At 45.7% G+C, this 17,835-nt stretch overlaps 1 protein-coding gene across 2 annotated transcripts; it reads right to left on the bottom strand.

Moving 5' to 3' along the window:
* Window positions 1–1,489: 1,489 nt before the first annotated feature.
* Window positions 1,490–15,005, bottom strand: atn1 (atrophin 1). Of its 2 annotated transcripts, none has more exons than XM_026185210.1 (10): window positions 14,738–15,005; window positions 12,856–12,990; window positions 12,286–12,387; window positions 11,761–11,880; window positions 8,732–11,580; window positions 8,379–8,595; window positions 6,743–8,243; window positions 4,991–5,158; window positions 4,660–4,840; window positions 1,490–2,222 (listed from the first exon to the last, which is right to left on the bottom strand). In XM_026185210.1, exons 2-10 carry the CDS (start codon window positions 12,880–12,882, stop codon window positions 2,189–2,191), a joined length of 5,199 nt encoding a protein of 1,732 aa, XP_026040995.1. In that variant the 5' UTR covers window positions 12,883–12,990; window positions 14,738–15,005; the 3' UTR covers window positions 1,490–2,188. The 2 variants fall into 2 exon arrangements, with proteins under 2 accessions (XP_026040995.1, XP_026040996.1); XM_026185211.1 differs by having other exon boundaries at window positions 5,015–5,158.
* Window positions 15,006–17,835: the final 2,830 nt, after the last annotated feature.

Here is a 17,835-nt window from a genome sequence, read left to right as displayed (position 1 = left end):
ATGTTTTATACTGTCTAAGGACATTACCCATTGGTTTGAAACATCAACCTTAGCCATTTAGCTGACGCCATGTTGCTTCTTGGGGGCCAGTATGTGGACAAAACGTTTGAGTGCTAAGCTGTCAGTTGTTTATCAAACTGTATCAGATGCAGATACCTACTAATTACTTATTAGCAGGTATCTAAATACACTAAGAAAACTTTACTCACCTGACTTCTTGCCAGCGGTCTGGCTGCCCTCCTCTGACCTCTGGGTGAAAATGCCCTGTTGATGCCAAAGAGCGGCTACAATTTTCTCATTGTGTTAGAAAATCTCAATAGATTTGCATTTTCTGAAATTCTCATGCACCAGCAGCCACACCACGCACAAAGTCATTGAAATCACCTTTCTTCCTCATTCTGATGCTCAGTTTGAACTTCAGCAGGTTGTCTTGACCATGTTTAGAAGCCCAAATCCTCTGAGCTGCTGCCACATGATCAGCTGATTAGATATTTGCAGTAACAAGCAGTAAAATAATATTTCTTTGTTTTCTGTCCACTTATAAAAAGAGGCAAATGCCAGCCACATAGAATCCCTCAAACAACCTCATATGTCTTTCATCTATACCTTTCCCTACGTCCTCATCCATCTTGGGAAAGGACTGATGAAGTGCTAATAATAACCCCCAGATGCGATGTCACCGGGGGGGAAATCAGGTTTGTCCTGCTAGAAATCACTTTACATTACACTGACACACTTATTCAAGGTGACTTTAAATGGCCCACAACCTACATACCAACTCAACAGAATGGCCTGTACAATATATATATTTCATCATAAGGCCATCAGTCAGTGCCACAACAGTACGAGGAGCTTTTATTGCACAAAAGGGAGGCAGATTTGAGGCCTCTGAGGATCCACGTTAGACAGAGCACATCAGTAAAAATATTAAAGGCTGCGATAACGTGAAGTTTGTTTGAGCAGCTCCGTGCGCCAGCAGAGAGTCTGCCTGACGTAAAAAGGACGTATTCACTGATCCGTATCCGTTTTGAAGGAGATTCCTCTGGCAGGACGCGGTGAGAACACACACAGCCCCCAGCCTTCAGCAGTGTCCGTAAATCACACTCTCACAGCTCCTCCTTTCTTTTCATTTCTGTCTTTATATCTTTTTTTTTCTCCCTACTCTTCATTTTTACAGTGCAGTAAGGAATGCTCACTCTACAGGGTGGCTGGTGTTCACTGGAGCGACTCAACTCCCATGTCTCACACTCATCCCATGTGTCTCCTATTAGCCACACTCACCAAGAGAGGGAGGGAGTGAGCGATGAAGAGAAAGAAGGGGAGCAAGAAAGAGAGAGGGGGGGGCATATCAAGAATTTGATATGCTTTGTGCATGAGTGACTTGTATAAAACAAAGACAGGGGAAATACTCTGAATGTAAGAGCTGGAGCAGAGGTGGGGTTTGAGGGGGGGCACAGTGCACACACACACGAGCACTCGAGAAACTAGCAAAAAAAAAAGATTATAATTTATTTCCAGATTTTTTTGCCTTCCTTTGCATCTTGTTTCACAAGTTAAATTGAACGTAAAAAATAAAAACTGACTGCCATACCATGAAAATGTAAAAAAATAATACAAATAATATGTGCTGTATATATAATTATATCATTATCAACAAACGGACAACATTAATCATTATAACAATGCTATTGATCGTAAACATAACAGAACACTAAAATGCTGGTCTCATGCATATTGAACGCCCCTCAGATACAAAGGAGGGGGTAATTACTAAAAATAGAACCAAAAGTTCCACCAGTTCAGAATAAGCGCCTATAGCTACATGCAATGACATAAAAGGGACTCATGTACACATTCCTTCTGGCATCAAGTATTTTACATATACTGTACTTCACTATTGCTGCCCCCGTCTAATATACTGTACAGAGCACAATACAAAACAACATTATGCAGGAAAGCGCTGGAGTCTGGTGCCGTTCGCGGGGACTCTGTGCAAGGTTTTCACGCCCTCCTCCCTCTTTTGTTAATCCTTCAAAATCTTCTCGTTTCCTTCTGCGATTTCCCTGTCCACGAGTCCGACCTCTGTTCGGAGTCTTCAGTGCTTTTTTTGTTTCGCTGTATGTGTTCTCTTCTTGCGCACACTCTCCCTTGGTTTTTCTCCATGCTGCTGTTTGTTGGTGCCCCTCCCTCACAGGGTCTTGTCGCTCTCTTTCTTCAGGTGACTAAAAAGTGAGAGGAGGAATCGAATGAGTGCATTAACCTAAGGTATTGGACGGAGGTTTGATTTCATCTCGGCACAAGTGTGTCGGAAAACGCTTCAAAGACTCGTCCCCGTGATTAAAACTTCCTTTCGGTCTTCATCTACAAAAATAACATCAGTGATGTTTGTAGAGTCAGCCTGATCAAGTCTTGTTTAGAGGCAGATCAAAATGTAGCATGCAGATTTCTGCTACTGAACACATCCAAACAACGTGTGAGGCCAAACGTCAGATTTAGGGACATTTTTACTGATTTTGGTCTTCCTATGCCCCAACACACAACCAACTACAGTGATGATCAAAAGAAAGTACACTCTCTTTAACTTCTAAGACTTTACATATCAAGACATTACTAAATTTGAGTAGGAAAACAACATGGCATATTAGGCCATATATTGTTCCAGAAATCTTGCGGTTTATCCAGGTGCAGCTTTGCAGCCAACTCTTCCAAACAAGCCATACTTGTTCTTTTTCTAATTGTGCTGTCGTGAACTTTAACATTTAACTTGCTCACTTTGGCCTATAGAGTCTGAGATGTTTTTTTTACGTTTCTCTGACTCTGGGGTGAATTTGTTGCACTTCAAATTGGCCTTATAACCCTTCCCAGACTAACAGACTAAGATCACTGCTCATTCTTTCCTTCTTGGCTTTGTGTTAACACAAACCTGAATGCTTCAAACCAGCAATCTGCTAAAACTTCTGCTTTTATTGACAGCCACACTCATTGATCGTCAATTAATCAAGTGAATTTGATTAGCAGTTCCAAGCTGCTACTTAACCGCTTTTGCTATGGAAGCCATAAGAAAGCTTCTGGTGAATTTTATTACGTCCTGATGTATCCTTTAAATTGAGGATGCAGTTTCTTTTTACCAGGACTGTGTATTAATGAATGCGACCAGGGAACAACAGATAAAAAACTAAATATAAATATAAAGAGAGAAATGCTAGTATATTCAGGAAGATTGCTTCCTGCATTCAGAATTTATTTGTTTAAGGTGATAAAATGCAAGACAGTCTCTTAAAAAATGAAGGATAAAAGAAACAGCTTTATTTTTATTGCAAACTGACATATGGAGTTAATTCTAATTGTTTTCCACCCATAGGAGTCTTCAAAGCTTGAACAGTACTTTGACAAAGCCTAGTCGTAGATTTAAAGATTCCTACCAGTGGAACAGACTAATAAGGGCTGGTGGCTCCACGGAAAATTATCAGCATTGTAACAGTTTTTAACCCGGTTTGTGTTCAGTAAATCAGAAATACCAAGAAAACCTGTAAAATTAAAATAAGGTAACACAGACTTTGCAGCATTTTGTTACCACCCAAAGGTCCTTTCTAAATCCAAAAAAAAAAAATGTAAAGGAATTTTAATCATTTCTTAAAAGATAGTACTCTGTAGTATTTTTTTCTGTTAATTTTAAATATACAGAAGATAAAGCTTAAAGGCTCAGCAATGGATTAGTCTGTAAAACAGTGCCTCAGTAACAGTAGTGGTCATTATATCAGAACATATTTATCAGCGCATATTTGGATGAATAAAAAGCTTCTGGCTTCCTATATGTTCAAAGACTCGGTTTCCATTTGTCTTATATGACAGCCACCCAGCTGTGTTCAGGGTCTGACTGTTGGTCAAGCCAAAAAAGGATACCACCACCCAAGGCAGTGCTGGGTGTCACACAGCACTGTAATTAAATTATATTTACCCGCAGTGAAGAAAAGTAGCACATTATTGTATTAAAGTCAGTAATCACACTTTCCCTAATCAACCCGATACTCATCGAACAATTATGTTCCATCTGTTTTTCAATTTTCTGCATCATTTTTTCCGATTTAAAAAAAAGTTAATCAACATTTGCTTTTCCTGCTCAGTTGTGCTACACAGTTCGTGTGGAAGGAGAAAACAGTATGTGGTCTATGAGGACTGGAGATAATGAGCTACTTTAATTTTACTTAAAGAACATGAACATGACGGTAAAGTGCAAAATGCACCCGGGCCAGGAACAACTATAAACTCCAGCTAACACAACATCACTTCACCAGCATCTATCAAAGAGACCAGGCTACAAAAAGCTAGCAGCCAAGAACTCAAAACCCACAATGTTGGTAAAATAGAGTGTATGCTGACCCCAAACCAAGCAGCCTGACCTTCATGAGGAAATGAAAACAGAGAAGGGCAGCCAGGCCTGTAGCATTGCTGTCGTACCTGATTCTACAGCTGAATCACTGTGACCTCAACATTTTCCTGTGAAGTGCATTTAAGGATGGTTTGTATTAATATTTGTCGTAATTAGGATAGAGCCTAAAGTTTATACTGTTAAGTGGTTATTGTGTTACAAATCATCTGAAAAAATTGAATAGTTAGAGTCAAACACTGGCAGCTGCAGTGGATGCACAGCCTCTGTACCTGTAATACTCATCCTGGGTGAGGGAGTGGTGGTGATGATGATGGATCCACTGCTGTTCCAGGGCCAGTCTCTGGATCTGCAGCTCTGCGCTCTGGGCCTGCTGCATGGCCTGGAGCTGATGGGCTGCAGACATAGGGCCGGTGAGGGAGGAAGGCTGGGGCAAGTCACGGAAAGGAGCACCTGTCACCAAAACAGAGAGGAAAGAGCAGCCGCAGCAGCAAGTGGGAAAGGGAGAAAGAAAAACAGGGATCATTCATCGCCGCCAGTGTCAAAATGTTTCTTCTTTAGCTTTCAACACGGTGTTTTTAGAGAAGAAAACTGAACTAGTACATGGACGAGGAGCCTTCTCCTCACCGAACAGCTGTTGGCGGAGCACCTCGCTGTCAGTGAGGGGGTGTGCCAGGATAGGGGTGCCTAGTGTGGCTCCTGGGTAAGGGAGGCGTGCCAATGGAGACCCCGATGCCAACGGGTCCATCAGGGGGTGAACCCCGCCCGCCGCTGGATGCCAGTGATGTAATAGGAAATACAGGAGATTATTGTTGCTGCATTATAGCGCTGTTTGTTAACACTTAAAAGCTTTAGATTAAGTCAGAGCAGCTGTCACTACTGATACTGTGACATTAGGCTCATTTATTCAATAAAGGGGTAAAAACGTGAACTTAAGAGCCTTACAAACATTGACAAGTACAAATAAAGTTTGATTTTCTTTAGAGTTCGTACTTTAGTAATAATATAATCTGTCGTATGACATTCTGGCACCGCCCATAAAGACTCATTAATATTGATTTAAATCCCCCCTTTAAGGTCATCTATATTCAAAAGCACTACCCCATGTGTCTGTGATAAGCTCTGGATCTCTTTTTATAGAATTGGGCAAGTTCACAAGGAGCCAAATCTGGCTAGATCTGGTGGTGGGCTGGTGGTGGTGTTGCCAAGAAAACAATATGTTTTCATTAAGCTGTGTACCTGCATACGATGTTACGCATAATCGAGGCTGTTTCAGCCAAATGTTTTCCCTCAGATGCCTCAGGATGTTACAACAGAATTCACCCACAGTAATTAATTCAAATGATCAGCATGCTCCTGGTTGCGCACCTTTGAGCTTCGACATAGCAGGTTTTCCCACTGAAAACAGCTGCTAGGTCTTCACGTTTTAGCCACAAACTCGGCTTTTAATCACTAGGGGCGATCCTCGACATGAAAGTCGGGTCGGTTTGACACAAAAGTAGATGTTTGCTCCTTGCAAAGGTTCGAGTTCACAGAGCACACAGTGCAAACGGTCAAATCAAGACTTCCTAGGAACTTTCCAACTATAGAAGCAGTGCTAGAGGCAGTTCACACAGAGACGACCTTAAAGAGGAGAATAGCCAAACTTGGTTATATATTTTGATTTCTTTTTATGAGAAAAGTCCTGAAACTTCATGATCACAGCCAGATATAAACTTGTCAGTGTGCATTCCAAATGTCAATATGTACAATTTGGATTTAAAGATGGGTGAGCTGCTCCTTGTTGTTCCCAAACAGAGATCTGAGTGCACAATCATCTCTTTACTTCTCTTGATAAAACAAATGTCTTTGAATAACAATGGTCAGATGTTTCAGAGAAAACTATGCAATCACAGAAAAGCTGTGTTCAGCGCTGAGCTAAACTAATACAAAAAGTAATTATACTGGAGTTAAAGGATAAGGCTTTTGTTTATCCAATGAGCAGAACCATCAGTGTGTTCGGTCAACACTTTTCAGCGCCGTGCCCATTTTAGATGTACTCGTACAATAAAGAGGGAAATCTTTTAAAATAGGTCACAAATATAATTTTTAGTTTTTCTTAAAAACGCGCATTTGTTCTGGGCTAGACACATTTACTGCAAGGGAAAAAACCCCAAAAAACTACCACCGGAAAACCTCTGGCTTTCTTCTTTATTGGTGTCTGTGCTTTACAGAACATCACCAGCTTTATCCTTTCCTGTAACAAGTTCTGTAAGATAAACTTTTGACTCCAGGAATTTTCTGAGCTACACGTCTGTGAAATCTGAAGATTGATGAGTTGGTATAGACAATTGCATAGTTAGTAGCAGTGGGTACCTGTGTCTTGCTGGTGCAGGTGAAGATGTGAGTGGATGTGTGAATGCTGGTGATGATGAGGCGTCACATTTAGCATCTGAAGACGCCCCAGATTCTCTCCTCCACCTCCTCCACCTGTACTGGCTCCACTTCCCCCTCCCCCTCCTCCGCTTCCTCCTCCTCCGCCTCCAACACTTCCTCCCCTTTCTCTCTCCCTCTCTCTTTCTCGCTCTCTGTCCCCAAAGGCCGGCAGAGCTGCTCTGTCCCTCTCCCTCTCCCGCTCTCTTTCTCCACTCCGTTCTCGCTCGTAAGAGGCAGGAGAGCGAGTGGGAGTGGGGTAGGTCTCAGGGGCAGCGGCCGGGGCAGGGGCTGGTGGCTGATGAGAGGACAGGGAGCCGAGAAAGGAAGAATGGGGGACAGGGTGGTGAAGTGAGGTAGCGTTGGAGGTCGGTGGGGCAGGTTGAGGAGGAGCCGGGGGAGGAGCGGCAGAGGCAGCTGGGGGAGCCGGGGGAGCAGATGAAGGGTGAGAGGGGAGTGTGGGTGGGAGCAGAGATGAAGGGGGTGGATTCAACAGGGACTGTGGAGCAGGAGGGTTGGGAGGTCGAGTTACAGGGGCCAGAGTTGGGTTCTGGAGGTGAGGTGGGCCAAGTGGAGCTGGTGGAGGCGGAGTGCCATAGATTGATACCTCATTACTGCCCGCTGCACTGCCTCCAAGGAGCAGAGAGTGTGCATGCGCATGGGCACTGGCGTGAGCATGTGAATGTGAATGAGCAAGAACTGCAGGATCAGGTATAGACCCTGGTGGGTAAACCCGCTCATCACTCTTAAACTCAAATCCTGGCTTTATCCGATCTCGGTGTGCAGCCATTGCATGAGGAAAGCCGACACCTCCCAATCCTGCACCCCCAATCCCTCCAGGTACTGGGCCCCCTGCCATTCCCGGGTGACCACCAACACCTGGACCACCTTCCAGGCTGCCACCATACAAAAATCCCAAGATGGCTGCTGCAGTAGCTGCATCAGTGGGCAAGTGGTGTGGGTGAGCTAAAGCATGATTCTGAAACTGAGGAAGAAAGAATGAGGGGTGGACGTGGGGATGACCATGATGAACTTGTGGGTGGTGTGCCGGGGCACGACTTGCCACCCCAAGTGGAGACATAGCGTGGGGGCGAGCATATTCACTCAGAGTTCTCAGCGCTGGGGTGTCAGGGCCTAAATATGGTCCTCCTAAACCTATTCCCAGGGCCCCCTGAGGGCCGCCAACCACTGCTGGTGACCCACCCATGGATGGTAAGAGGAGGGAGTGGGGGATAGAGTGGGAGAGAGTAGGGTGGAGATGGTGTGTCGGAGGAAGGTGAGCATGAGGATGTGAGTGATGATGTTGTGGATGAGGAGGAGGATGGGGGTTGCCCGAGGAACAAGCGGAAGAAGACGAAGGGTCGAGGATGATCGAGGTTGAGGAAGGAAAGAAGAGTGAGGAGCCCTGGCGACCTCCTCCAGCAGCGCTGGCATCCTTTTGCTGCTGAAGAGGAAATAGGAGAAGACAGTAAATCACATGTGCTTTGGTCTGCTTTACTCCCCTCCCATTAAACTGACCAATTTAAACGACATCAAATCCATTACATCTGACATGATTATCACCCTGAAATGTGCACACCTGTAGATGCCGATCGAGCTCCCTCTCACGCTCGCGCTCCCTCTCTCGTTCCCTTTCTTTCTCTCGCAGGTCTCGGGCTCTCTGCTCCACCTCCCTGCGGGCCCTTTCAATCATCTCATTCCTCTTCTTCCACAGTTTGGAGCCATCCAGGGGGACAAAGAGGACATCGCTGCGGGCGCAGGAGTTCCCACTGCCGCGGTCGAGGACCTTGTGAAACCTAGAGTCACGAGAGACACCGATGTAGTACATCATTATTACAATCATCAGGAGTCAGCAGCACCATCGTAACAATTATCGCTGCTGTTAATTACAGGGAGTGTACACATTTACAATCTCAATTAGGCTGACTTTACCGTGCTGACTGGCTGGCGTGGATAGGAATGTCTACAGGTTTTGGTTCAGGCGAGGGGCTTCTCATCACAGGTTGTGGGCTTTCACTTTCTTCCCTGTCTTCTATTGGTTCTTCCTTAATGACCGGTGTAGGAGGCGGGCCTGAATCCGAATGTCCGTCTCCACCAGGGAGCGAAGAACTGGAGGCAGGTGTGGAGATGCCATTGTTGTTGCTGCTGGCCGAGTTACTAAGGGGTGGAGGTCCCTTTGAGACATTCTGAGGCGAGAGTGACTGTGGATTGGTATTGCTGCTGTTGGGTGCGCTACTGTTGCTGCTGCTGCTGCTGCTGCTGGCCATAGTACTGCTGTTGTTTCCGTTAGAGTGGTAAGATCCACTGAAAGGAGGGTGGTTGTTCAAAGTGCTATGATAAGAGGAAGGGCGGCATCCAGGCGAACAGCTAGATGACACACCTGTCGCTGGAAGCGGCATGCTGGCTGCAGAGGAGGAGCCAGGGGGAAAAGATGAGAAAGCTCCCATCTGATTGGTAGATGGGCTGGGTAAAGGAGAAAGGGGTGTCGGAGGAGTCTGGGCAGAAGACTGGTAGTGTGGAGGACGTACATTGGGTGCCATTCCTGAGGGGGGTGGTTGGGTGTGGGAGGCTTGAGGTGGGGGTAGAGGGGGCTGAGGGGGTGGAGGGGGATAAGGAGCATTCAAAGGGTGTCCGTGATGGCTAGAAGAGGAAGAAGGAGAGAGTGCAGGGGGTTGACTTGGGCCTCCACGGTTTTGGTATAGAGAAGTGTCTCGCAGATTTGAGTCTCTCTCTCTGTCTCTAGGCCCAGATTGGTAGTGGGGATGAGGTGGGTGGGGGTGCTGCGTTCCCCCGGGCCCTGAATACTCTCGTCCCAGGTTAGGAGTTACTCCAGGGGAGTTTAGGTACTCCCGATTTGTACCAGTGGAAGGAGGTGCACCAGCAGGGAAGTCTTTTCCTCCGGTGGGTGGATACTCCCTGTGAAAGTGATCCGCCCCAGAGGAGGGCGTTTGTGCCTGGTCGATGGGAGGAGGTAAGTCCCGGTTCGATGAGTTTGGGGGATGTGGGTGGGGGTGTGGCGGCAGGGAAGGATGAGTAGTGTGACTGGGATTGTTTTGGGGAGATGCAGGTGGGTCACGGTTCAGCATGGGGGTGACAGGTAGCCCGCTGGTTGAACTTGGGGGGTTTCCCTGTGGGATGGAGTTGTTGTTAGGGTTACTGCTCCCCACAACGTCTCTCGTCTGGCCCCCAAACTCACCCCATCTGCTCCCATCTTTGTCTCTGGGATGCCCCCCACTGGCTCCACTGGGGCCAAAGTCTCTACTCTGGTTTTGGTTTGGCAGATTAAACTCCCTTCCTCCTTCACGCTCCCTTTCACGCTCCCTGTCTCTGAAAGCCGGAGCAAAGTCTCTTCTTTCTGGCCCCAAGTTAGGTCCATCTCTCCCAGAACCTTGGAATTCCCTGTTCTGACTGACTGACAGCGCTCCAAAGTCTCTGCCTTGGATGCTATTGGGCCCACCCATCCCACCACAAGGACTGTTACTATTTGCCCCGCTGCTATTGTTACTACTGTTGCCAATCGGAGCGGAGAACTCCCGGTTGATCTCCCTCCCCCCACACTCCCCCCTCACTCCCCTCTCCCTCTCTCCTGCACCCCCCCTCTCTCTGTCTCCTCCCCCTCCAGCATACCTGGGAAGGTACTCCCTGTGAGGGTGGGGGTGAGGGTGGGGGAGGTAAGAGGGGTGGGAAGAGGAGTGGCGAGAGGATGGAGGGTTGTAAACGGAGGGAAGTTGCTGCTGCTGAACTGGGGGCTGGTGCTGTGGTTGGTGTGGGTGGTGGTTGCCAGGGTAACGGGTGTAGCCCCAGCTAGCCTGGCAACCAGTTGCCGTGCCACCCTGCCAGCCGGTGGAGCTGTAGTGGTGAGGGTGGGAGGAGGGTTGGGTCTGAGGCTGAGACTGGGACTGAGGCTGGGGACCAGTCTGTGGCAACAGAGAAGGTGGAGTGGACTGAGACTTGTCCAGAAGTTTGTCTCCTTTTTCCATTTTGTCTCTTTCTGCCTTAACCTCAGTAGGCATGTTTTGTGCCCCAAGCTCCAAAGGCTTCAGGGCAGGTGGAGGAGGAAGTGGAGGGGGCAGGGAATGGGGAATGTTGGGGCTGTTATGGGAATAATCTCCTCCGGAGATAGTTGTCTTGGTCACGCACTGTGTGCTGGCTTTGCAAGTCATTCTGCTGCTTAGCGCAGCATCAACGCTGGTCGGTCCACTGTACTCAACTTTACACATCAGCTTAGAGTCCAGGGAGAAATATGACTTTCTCCCACTATTGCTGTCATTTGATGAATCTCCTGCTCCACGGAGAGAGGGAGTCAGTCCAGAGGAAGAGCACGGAGTGGAGGGGGGCTTAAGAGATGGACAGTCCTCAATTCTTGCATCCACATCTCGCTTTTCTCCATCTCCACAGGGCTCCTCACCCCTCCCCTCCCGCAGCACTCTCCTATCCTCTCCTGTCACCTTCCCTGCGCCCCCCTCTTTACCTTTCTCCCGGTCTCCTTGCTTTGGTGAATCGGGGCCATCAGAGTCAGAGTCCAGGCTGCCCAAAGGGGAAGCGGAAAGACTTGGGGATGAGGAACGATTGTCCTGGTCTATATCTCTCCCGCTGCTCAGACTGCTACTGCTATTGGCCAGGCTCCCTACAACTGAACTCCTGCTGCCCTGAGATTGGCCATCTTCATTGTCACTCTCACGGGATTGGCTGGCAACTGAGGTTGGAGGTGGGACAGTGGAAGGAGCTGAGCTGTCAGTCGAGTGTGTTGATGTTGGAGGAATTGGAGTAGGGGCTGAATCCTAACAAGAAAAGATGATTTGAGGGTGAGGTAAAAAGTTAAACTGTAATATCTGCTATCTACATGATGGCAGAAAATAATAATATATATCTATTTGAGGCGTCCCCTTTTAGGTGATTCATTTAAATCAAAGCTTTGTATTAGGTCTTTATATAACAAGTTGATGAAATGTAACACAAACCTGAACTTTCTGCCTCTTTGGAGGAGACACAAGTTCCTCCCCCTCACTCTCTGATGAATCATGCCCTTGTGATCTGCGACTGAAGCGATTTCCAGCCAATTCCTCACCAGCACCTCTTTGCTAAAACAACACAAGACTTTTAATTCTGTAGTGACGCTTTTGAATCCCTAATAGGCCTAGGTCTGTTTTTAGAACAAAGCTTCGCTTGCATGCACTCACGCTCTCTCACACACACACACACACACACACACACACACACACACACACACACACAAGAGTGTCAAACATGAAACATCAAAGATTTCAAAGTGCTACGGTGTAAAACACAGACTCTAACAATTCTGACACTGCTAGGGGTACATCTATGGCAATCACAGGGATGACTCATTCACTGACAACACATTCACACACAAAAATTCAAGAAACACAGGAAGGCCTTTATTGTTCATTATGTACACGTACACGTTAATATATGGCCCAAACAGTGACAGGAGAAAGGAGATAATAAGATAGGCGGGGTCTAACCGTCTGTCTGTCGTTGCGTTCAGGGCGAGAGGGGCTGGGGTGCGGGCGTCTGCCCCTTCTTTCCTCACTTGCCCCCCGCCGTCGCCCACTGCGCATGGGCATCTGCGAAGCAAAGTGCAGCGAAAGAAGGAAATGTGGCATGTGGGGAAAGTGTTAAAACTGGACAATTATACAGGAACATCGCAGTATGCACGGAGAAATAAAGAAGTGATTGTAGCAAACACAGAGTTAAATCAGGCTGAAGGGAAGTCAACCTCGTTCAATCCAAGGTGGAATTTAACAAGGACGACAAGATGTAGTGAATAAAAGAGGAGGAAATAGAGAGGAGGAACAGGAGGATACAGGGAAGAAGGGAGGGAGGTAAAAGAAAAAAATCAAATTTACATGTGGAATCTGTTTTTTAGACGGCCTTTCGCAACCAAATAAATAATTTATATCTCAGTTACACTGGCCATTTTGAAATTTGATCACATATTGAACTAATTATAATGTGGAAGCAGTAATCAAGAGTTAGGCAGGTACACAATCGCTGACATCATCATGGAAAGCAGACATAGGCCTTATGCATACCGATTCTTTGTGTGTCCTTGTTTTCATTATTTCTTCTTTACAACGTCCATTTTACAACACAAGCCATTGCAGAGACTGAACTGGTTCCAGCTGCTTACTGACTGGGCTGTACTACACGAGGAGAGCTACCAAAACCTGTGAAGAAGCATAAACAAAAACATGGAAAACCTAATGAGAACACAAGGCTTTGAGTAACATGAGTTCATGAAATGATGGCAAGATTTGGTATCATCATTGAGCGCAGGGTTCAGGAATTTGTGACATTGTTGAAAACATCTGAGTTTACAACTGCAAAAGCCCAGTTACCACATTTAAATTCCCAGCATGCTTCACACTGTATCAGCACAACTGCTTTCCACTGGACTCAAAACAGCCTCTGCACCCTTGTTTTCACCACAGCAGCCCAAAACCTTAACAGCACAATAGGTTAACCCACCCTGACTGATAATACATGCAGAGCAGAAAAGGTGCTGATTGGTAGACTTCACTTCGGATCGCAGTCTGCAGAAGAACTCCAGCAAAACATCTTGGGAATATGCGGCCACACCCCCCCTCCTCCCTCCTTCCACCTTCACAACAACAGCCCGAACCCACAGACACTTGTGGTTAACCCACATGACCTGGTTATGGCCAGCAGAATCACATGCTTATTTATCCAGCCAAGCCAACCATTAGGGAAAACACACACTATCAAGATCTTTTATCCATTTGATCGACAACATAGCCAGACTACTTCGCAGGGGCCCGACTAATCCATCCATTCATGTACCACTATGATGAAAAAATGGCTCATGTATATTGAATGAGGATATAAATAGTGCACACCGCTGGATGAAAAGAAAGAAAAAAAGAGTAGTTAGCAGAGCTGTGGCGTGGAGTCTGTAAATACGCTTGTATGTGTGTTTATTTAAAGCAAGTAAAGCCCGTAGCAGCCTCACTACACATGGCTATGCATTAATTAGTGCATGCTGCAGTGACTGATTCAGTTTTATGAGTAAAATCTTCATCACTGTACACACTCTCCACACATATTTAGAGGCGATGCAGTGCGTGCTGTGTGCATGTACAGTCCCCTTATTCACACACACACAACGAAGTTCATGACACTGAAGTAGAAGCATTCAGAGCCTGCCTGGTGGGTTTCTGTACAGACACACACACACACACACACACACACACACACACACACAATGCATCTCAGTTACAGGTGGCAGCTACTGGCCTGTCTGTGGTCCACTGGCAAGTCCTCAGTTGTGGTCGGAAAACAACTGCATTTACACCACAAGTTCCCCTCCTAACGCACATGCACACACATGCATGCACACAGCACGTATATTATCAACAAATTGGCCACTGCATGTGATGCAAAGCAGCAGCATGCAGTTGCTCTGCTTACATCACCAGCGAGCGGGGCACTGCAACGACTCTTTCTTCTTTCTTGCTGCTAATGTTATTGATACACATGCAGAGGAGACCGGCCAAAGCTGCTCTATGGTCTGCCTTCACAGACCATCCACGACGGGGGGAAGAGACGTGTTCAGCAGCACATACATGTTCCCCAGTCAGAATGGATGCCTGTGCAGTGCTGTTTCCAGACGCTCCACATATCTTCCTTTTAAAAAAAAAAAAAAAAAAAAAGGAAAGATGATATGGAATGGCGAATCATGGCATTTCGCACCGGCTCTCCCTTTTCCTCGCTGGAATGTGGGTGCGCGTCGTGCGCTCAGTTCACATTAATTCACCGGGACATAATTTAGCCATAACGCAGGATGATCATTAATGCACAAAGAAGGGGAGAAAAAATGGGAGGGAGAGCACAAGCGTGGCCAGCAGGAATAGCTCCAAACACACAAGTATAAGCATCCATTTTCCTTCTCCTTACCTATAATATCCAGCGATGCGTGCTCCCACTCCTCTCACTCTCTCTTTTCCTTTCTCTCCCTGTTTTGTCGTTTTATGTTGCACGCTGACACGTACACCTCAGAGCCCGGTCGTCTGTCAACAGAGACTCGTGCTGGCTCATATTGCAACGGGCTCCGATCATAACAATAATGCAGAGGAAATCTCTTGCTATTCGTTGTAGGAAAAATACAGGGGTGCCAACTGAAGACTGTACAAATTGATGCGTACCATCGCCTCTTCCCCACCCCCTTTCGCCCCCTTTTCTCTTTTGCCCCCCACCCCTCTCCCACCCTACCTACTCCCCCCTCTTCCTCTAAGACGACTTGCACTTTTTTTTTAATGCCCCTCTCTTCTGTTCTTACAGTCACAAATTTTTTCAGCGGAGGGGTGAGCCAGAGAGAGGGATGCACGTTGGGTGAGAGAAAGGGAGAGAGGAGAGGGCGTGATTTGCATAAGGAGAGAGAGAGAGAGAAGAGGGGAGGGGGAGGCTGGCGAAGGAGAAGGAGGAGGGAGAAGGAGGGAGTAGTGAGGCAGGGAGAAGGAGGAAGAGAGGCGCAGAGAGAGGGCCAAAACTCTGAAGAGGGAGGGGATCAAGAGGGAGGGTCTCTATGTCTCTGTTGCCTAGTCCCTCCAGAGTCACCTTTACTGTATGGAAAGGCTCGCAGTGAATAACTGTGGTTTTATCTGGCAGTGAAACAGAAAGAGGAGGAGAAGAAAAACAACGAGAACAAATACTGTTTGTTCTCAGAGGTTCTGCTGAAGGTGGACTAAAGAGAAAACAGGAAACTGGGCATTTTAATGTCAGTGTGTGCGAGTTAACAAAGAAGGCTCGTGCGAATTAATTAGGCAATTAATAAACGATCAATTAAATCTCTGTCGTGTTGTGTGTCCGCCAGGCTGTCCAGCAGCTCCTGTCTGTCTGGGGAAAGCTTGCAGCGGTGTGTCCAGTCAAGCGGCTCTGCAGACCTCCTCCTCCTCTTCCCCTCTCCGCTCCCGTCCCTCTCTCTCCCCTTCACTCAGCCCCCTGTCCCGTCTCCTATTGTGTGGTAACTATGGAAACCCGGCCGGAGACTGTGCGCGGTGCGCCTGCGCAGCTCCAGCGTTCCTTCATCATCATCACTAGCAACCGGGGCGAGACAGGAACCGAGCCCCGCTCGCGCTCCCTCTGCTGCCCGGCGCGTGCAGCTGATACCTGACCTGCAGTCACACCTGTGCAGCTGTCAGAGCCAGGTGTGAAGCTATGTAACCAATTTAAACTAATTTAATAATTACATGTTCTGTATTTCAATTTATTTTTGTTCCTTATAGAAGACCCACATTGACTTAGATAAAGTGAAGGTGCACACACTCAAACTGCATGAATGTGGCAGATTATTTTACAATATTCTGCTTTATTTTTGCTATTTTACTTTGTAAAGCCACTTTACTGCATTATATTCCGCTTTTAAGACAAGACATGCTTTATTTCTCCCTAACCTGCAACAAAACTGAAATAGGCAGGCTAAATTTATAAAGCAATGTATAAATTGATAAATCAATAAAAAAAATACAAAACGACAAAACACGGTAAAAACTAAAAGGAGTAGACAAGTTTAATTGTAATACAGTTCCAATTGTAATCATTTAAAATCCAAATAAAATCCAACAAAAATTAAAATAGTACAATGTAAACAAGTGTTACATAGTAATACTACAATTATTGTTATTAAATAAAAGCTGAGTATATAACAATAAAATGGCTTCATTCAGTGAAATATCTCAAATTCAGTAAACAAACTAAAACATAATTAAAATAGCTTACATGATGTTTTATTGTATTTCATTTACATTTTATCCTGTTGAACTCAAATTCCACACACTTCATTATTAACCTCATTTATTTCAATTTATTTTATTTTATTTGGTTTATTTCTTTTGAGTATACTTAAAAGAAAAAAAAGAGCTTATTGAGATTGTTCCTTCATATGTCATTGAGAAATATATTAATTCTACTGTATTAAAGTGTTAAGCTGGTACATCTAATGTATATCTTAGGGTATTACGGGCCGTGTGTTGGAGGGGTTGTTTAGTTTTCCTATTACGATGTTTTTTTCTAAGTGGTCTGCACATTTATTATACCTTTATCAAAAGATTGGTATATTAATAGACTACTTTACATAATTTACACGTTTATTAGCCCACGCTTCAACTGTCTCCACTCCTACATCCACTTTACATTAATCTATCCACTATATGTATAGCTGTCTTTGTGTGTGTACTGTCTCTTCTCCTAATATAAACTTCTTTGTATTAGATTATATAAAGTCATTACCTTCTGTGATACTTGCTGCAATAACATTGTTTAAAACAGTTTCTAAAGACTATTTTTTATGCAGTATAAAAGATTAATAATATTAAAATGAAAAAAAGCTGCTGCACTGCTGCCTGTGGATGTAACATTTGAGCCACTTTTCACTCGGCAACAGGTCTTTTTAAATATTCCCAATAATACCTGTGCTTTTCCTGTAGTATCAAAATGATCTGCTATGACACAGACTGTTGACGAAAACAGCAGGTGTTTGCCTCTGACAGCTGGTTATATTTAACGATGCGATTCTAATGAATTTCTGTGCATCACAGAAGTCTGTTTAAGTCGCAATGTGTAAAGAAGTCAAGACAGCTACACAACTTTAACATTTTTTGTTGTTGTGCATGAACTGTGAAACCAAACTGTCAAACTGGAGAGACTCTTTGACCCAAACACACACAGATTAAATTAATTAAAGTTGCTTTAACTTAAAAGACAAACGCTGCGCAATGACGGCAGGATAGAGCATGAAAAAAAGAGACTAACAAGATAAGTCTTAAAACACACAGGGTCACTAAAAGGAAACATTACAGCAACTATGACCTGACAAAGGCACAGGGCTTTTCTCATTACTACTTTGTGCCTCCTTGTCTTCTGTGTCCTCCTGACTGTGACCCAGAAATCCATTCCCAAATTGCATCTATAGGACAGAGGAGGCAGCAGGAGGAGCTAAAATCGAGGATGCACAGGTGTTTCCCTGCAAAAGTGTTTTTACCTGCATGAAAGAGGCA

Source organism: Astatotilapia calliptera, chromosome 11, assembly GCF_900246225.1.
Source record: "Astatotilapia calliptera chromosome 11, fAstCal1.2, whole genome shotgun sequence".
NCBI lineage: Eukaryota > Metazoa > Chordata > Actinopteri > Cichliformes > Cichlidae > Astatotilapia > Astatotilapia calliptera.
The sequence above is the reverse complement of the archived record's forward strand: the minus strand, read 5'-3'. Positions and strand labels throughout refer to the sequence as shown.